The following is a 4,315-nucleotide window of genomic DNA, read 5'->3' as shown; positions in this document are numbered from 1 at the left end:
CGCGCTTTCGGGGAGCCGTACTGTCCCAGTGGGCCCGGCACGGGCAGGCGTTCTGTGTGTGCCCGGGACCAGGCCGTCTGCCTCGGCCCCCGGAACCTCTGGAGAAAGCGGAAGGAGCCAGGAGGGCCTGCTGGACCAGGAGCAAAGCCTGGGAGTGAGACGTGGGCCGAGTCGGCCCACAGCCTGGTTACGGGAGCAGAAGCCCACATGGCCAACTACAGTTCACATCCTGGTGCTGGTAGATTTAAAACACACCAGGCAAGTGTGCATGTGCCCTGTGTCCCCAGATGGTGAAGAGATGGAGAGGGGACTGCATTGTGACCACACCCCACTGGGCGTGCTTCCCCCCACAGCTCTGCCTGTCTCTGGAGTGTGCATGCACCCTCTAGCAACTAAGACAAATAAGACTTGAATTCCAGAATCACATCTGTCATAAGGAAAAAGAAAAGGGAAGGACACATGAACGAGCCAGCTGAGTGTCCAAGCTTGGGCTCGTCCCTGGTTCCGCCCCCGCTGGCATCTTGGGTGAGCATGGTAGGGTGAGGTTGGTCAGGGGGAGGTGAACACAGAGCACGACTTCCCTGAGGCTGCCATGCACTCAGAGGGTGGCCTCGGTGGTAGTGGGGGTACTGCCTCCTCACGTGCAGGCGCGAGGGGCCTCCGGTGCTGGGGTAGAGCCCAGAGGGCTTGGCAGGGAGGGTGGGGTCCGGACATCGGGCGTCCATGGGGCCTTCAGGATAGGCTGTGACAGTTTAGGAGCCCGTGGGTCCCCGAAGCACCTGAGTCTTTCTAGTTCTGCTCTGAGCAGGCGCCTGGAGGGACCAGTGAGATGGAGCCCTTCCTCCCAGGAGCTAGCTTCTGTTCCCAGGCTGTCAGGCTGACAACCTCCACAGGTTGAATCTCCGTAACCCTGGAGTGGAGGACCGCTAGTTCCCTTTGTCAGATGAGGACACAGAGGCCAAGGGAGATGATGGAACTCAGCCGACGTCATGGCGCATGAATGGAAGGACTGGGGTTTGAACCCAGGAAGCCTGACCCTGGAGCTCAGGTTCGTTCTCATGCCTTCCCCACCTTCAGGGACACTGGTTTTATTTTAGTGGTTTTCATGAGTGTCACCAGAGAGAATTTCCGAAGACCCTTGTTGGAAGCCAAGGTTCTTTCCAGCTCCCCTGAGACCAGGCTTTCAGGTGGGGTCCCTGTAGTCCACTGTGCAGGAGCCCCTCAGCTCTGCTCTCCCTGCCCCGCTTCGCTGTGTCCTGACTTCTCTGAGCCTGAGGTAGTGACTATAGAAGGGGGACCCCACCCCCACTCTCAAGACCAAGTGATTCAGGAAGCAATAAGCCGCTGAACACTGCGGCTGGGACTCCCCCTAATCCCTGTCAGTGTTTATCCCATGGCCTGGGGGAGGGGGTGGGTGCGGGGCCCAGAGGGTAACTGGGCAGCTGCTGGGTTTGCTGGGCAGGCCGGACGGAGCACAGGCACGGGCCCCTGCCGGGGCCGGCGGGCAGCCAGGAGCCATGAGGGTGGCACCACTGGGCGTGCTCTGGCTCCTGGCACTCGGGGGGCCTCCCCAGGCCTGGAGCTCTTGCCCCTCTCAGTGCAGCTGCAGCCTCCATGTCCTGGGGGACGGCACCAAGGCCAGGTACGGCACCAGGGGTGAGATGGGTGGCCAGCCCCCACCTCGGCCAGGGTGGCGGGGGACAGATGCAGCCCAGACTGCAAGGCCATGCCTTCTTCCGGGCCCTGGAGGCCCAGGGGTCCTGGGGGGTGCTGCACTGGGTTATCAGCCAGCAGGAGTCACTCTGTCCTGGCGAACCTGGGGTGGGGAGAATGTTGTGCCGGATCCTGGAAGCTCTTCCCACAGCCTCCTCTGGGAGCCATGTTCAGAAACCCACCTCCCCCACCGTCCCCTCCAGGCTTCCTTCCACTCCGTCTCCCTTGGTGTCTCTGGGCCCCTTCTTCCCTGGGATACCTGGACACAGCCCTGCCACCTGCCTCTCAGGCCCTTTCCCCTCTGGGTGGCCTCACCCCCTCCCTGGCATGCCTGCTGCATGGTAGGATGTGCCCTCCCCTCCAGCCTCTGCCCTGGTGTGCTCCTTCTCCACCGGGCTCAGCCCACTGCATGCTCCTCTCCTCCCTGATCCTCCACCACGGCGCACGCTCCCCTCCTCGGCAGTCTTCAGACCTGTGACTGGTCTGTGCATCCCCGCCTGCTCGGGGTTCCAGCCCAGCCAGGCCTCTCCTACCACCTCGTCCATTCCACTCTCCCTCACTCCCTGTTTTATGGGTGCTCGGGGACACTGATGGTGTCTGGTCCAGGGTTACCAAGGTGACAGTGATCCTGGCAGCAGGTGGTATTGGGCTGATGGCTGGGAGGGGACAGAGGATGGAAACAAACTCCCAGGAAGGACCCCAGATGGCCTGGTAATGGGGCTCCGTTTCGGGCCTGAGGCTGCAGTTCATATCGCGGGTAGGATTCTCTCCCCAGGGAGCCAGGCTGAGCGCTGAGAGGCTGGGAAATATCCCAGGGCCAAGGATGGCATGATCAGAGTGTAAAGGGCCCCCACACCACCTGCCAGGGACGGGCCTCAAAGCCAGCCAGCCACAGATCTGGTCCCGCACCCAGGCCTCTGGACCCCACTTCTAGAATCTCTCCCACCTAGTGACACTGCTATGGCAGGGACGGGGGAGCTCTGGACAGCAGGGGCAGCCTTGGGAGGGAAAGTGAAGTCCAAGAGTAGTTTCCGGGGCCCCTGAAGTCAGCTCGTGGCCCTTTCCTCCTCTGAAGTCAGAGCTTGCAGTTGCTTCTATCTGCCTGGCAGCCACGGCTGACACCCTAGAGCCCCGCAGCTGAAGCCTGACAGCTCACAGCTGATGCCCAACAGCCCATGGCTCACTCACAACAGCCCACGGCTGACCCCCAACAGCCCACAGCTGACACCTGACAGCACACCTGTAGGAAGTGGCCCAGGATGGGAGTGAGCCCACGACAGGCTGCAGGAGCTCCATCCCCAGTGGCTAGGACACAGACTGTGGAGGTAGACCAGGGCTCCGACGCATCTCGGGTGCCTCCTGCAGACCCTTGTGTGGTCTGCCCCCCACCCCCACCAGCTGCAGCTGGGTCAGCTGCGGGGTCAGCTCCTGCTGGCTCCTGTGATTTCCCCCTTGACTAACCCCACCCCCAGGGTAGGTTTCCCCACACCCCTTCCTCCCCGCTGCATCCAGACTGTCTTCCTGACTACACCTGCTCCTGAGTGAGGGGACTTCACAGCATGAGCTCATATCAGTGCAAAAGTTTTGAAGCCTATGCACAGGGCCCGTCGGCCGGTGGTGTGGTGGCTGAAGTGTGGGATCCCACATGACAGTCCATGCAGTTCCAGTCCCAGACCTGGCGGCTTGAATAGCACACAGGGCCGGTGAGTGTGCGTGCCCAGGTCCTGAGAGCGTGGAAGAGAAGGGGAGAGGCGTGGCGCCCCCGGCGCTGCTTCCCACTGCTCTCTTTCTCTCTCTGGCAAGCACACGTGTGCTGCAGCAGAATTCAGAAAGGAATCATGCTAGGCTCCTCACAGGATGCACTTTCCACGAACTTTCTGAAAACCTCATGTATTATCTGAAAATTTCATCACCTTAAATACTCTCTCCTCCTTAGCAACATTAAAAGCAATACAGGGATGGGCTGCAGGTGACTCCTCTGAGTCGCTGGTCACAGTAGGAGTTCCGCGTGAACCTGAGGGACCAAGCGGGCACCGTTCAGGGAAACGCAGGCCCAGCGCCATGCCCTGGCCGTCTAGGGCTGGGCCCACAGAGGCCGCGAGTGTGCTGGGTGCGTGCTAGCCAGACGCGTCTTTCAGGCTGGTAAGCCCAGACGGTCCTCCGGGACCCTGGGGAAAGGCTCCGGAAGCCAGAAGGCCCCAGGAAAGGCTCCAGGTTGCTGCTTCCATCCATTACGGCTGGGTCGGTGCCTCGTGCCCACAGGCAGACCAAGGCTTAGAGGAGGGGGGCTGGGGTGGGGATCTGCAGCCCAGCAGGTGCCCTGCTCAACTTCCCCGTGTGTCCCTGACAGGACGGTGGTGTGCAGCGACCCTGACATGACTCTGCCCCCGGCCTCCATCCCTCCGGACACCTCGCGACTGCGCCTGGAGCGCACGGCTCTCCGCCGGCTGCCTGGGGAGGCCTTCGTGCGCCTTGGCCGCCTGGAGCAGCTGTGGCTGCCCTACAACGCGCTGGGCGAGCTCAGCGCCCTCTCGCTGCGCGGCCTGCGGCGCCTGCGGGAGCTGCGGCTGCCCGGGGACCCTCTTGGCGGCCTTCCCCCCGC

General features: G+C 62.4%; 1 protein-coding gene across 1 annotated transcript in view; it reads left to right on the top strand.

Annotated features, from left to right (window-relative positions):
* The first annotated feature begins 1,517 nt into the window (after nucleotides 1–1,517).
* Nucleotides 1,518–4,315, top strand: part of LRIT1 (leucine rich repeat, Ig-like and transmembrane domains 1) — a 13,869-nt gene continuing 11,071 nt past the window's right edge. The window contains 2 exon segments of the mRNA XM_006148718.2: nucleotides 1,518–1,642; nucleotides 4,064–4,315. Coding sequence (XP_006148780.2) covers nucleotides 1,518–1,642; nucleotides 4,064–4,315 — 377 coding nt within the window.

Source organism: Tupaia chinensis, unplaced genomic scaffold, assembly GCF_000334495.1.
Source record: "Tupaia chinensis unplaced genomic scaffold, TupChi_1.0 Scaffold000240_1, whole genome shotgun sequence".
NCBI classification, from domain to species: Eukaryota; Metazoa; Chordata; class Mammalia; order Scandentia; family Tupaiidae; genus Tupaia; species Tupaia belangeri.
The sequence above is the reverse complement of the archived record's forward strand: the minus strand, read 5'-3'. Positions and strand labels throughout refer to the sequence as shown.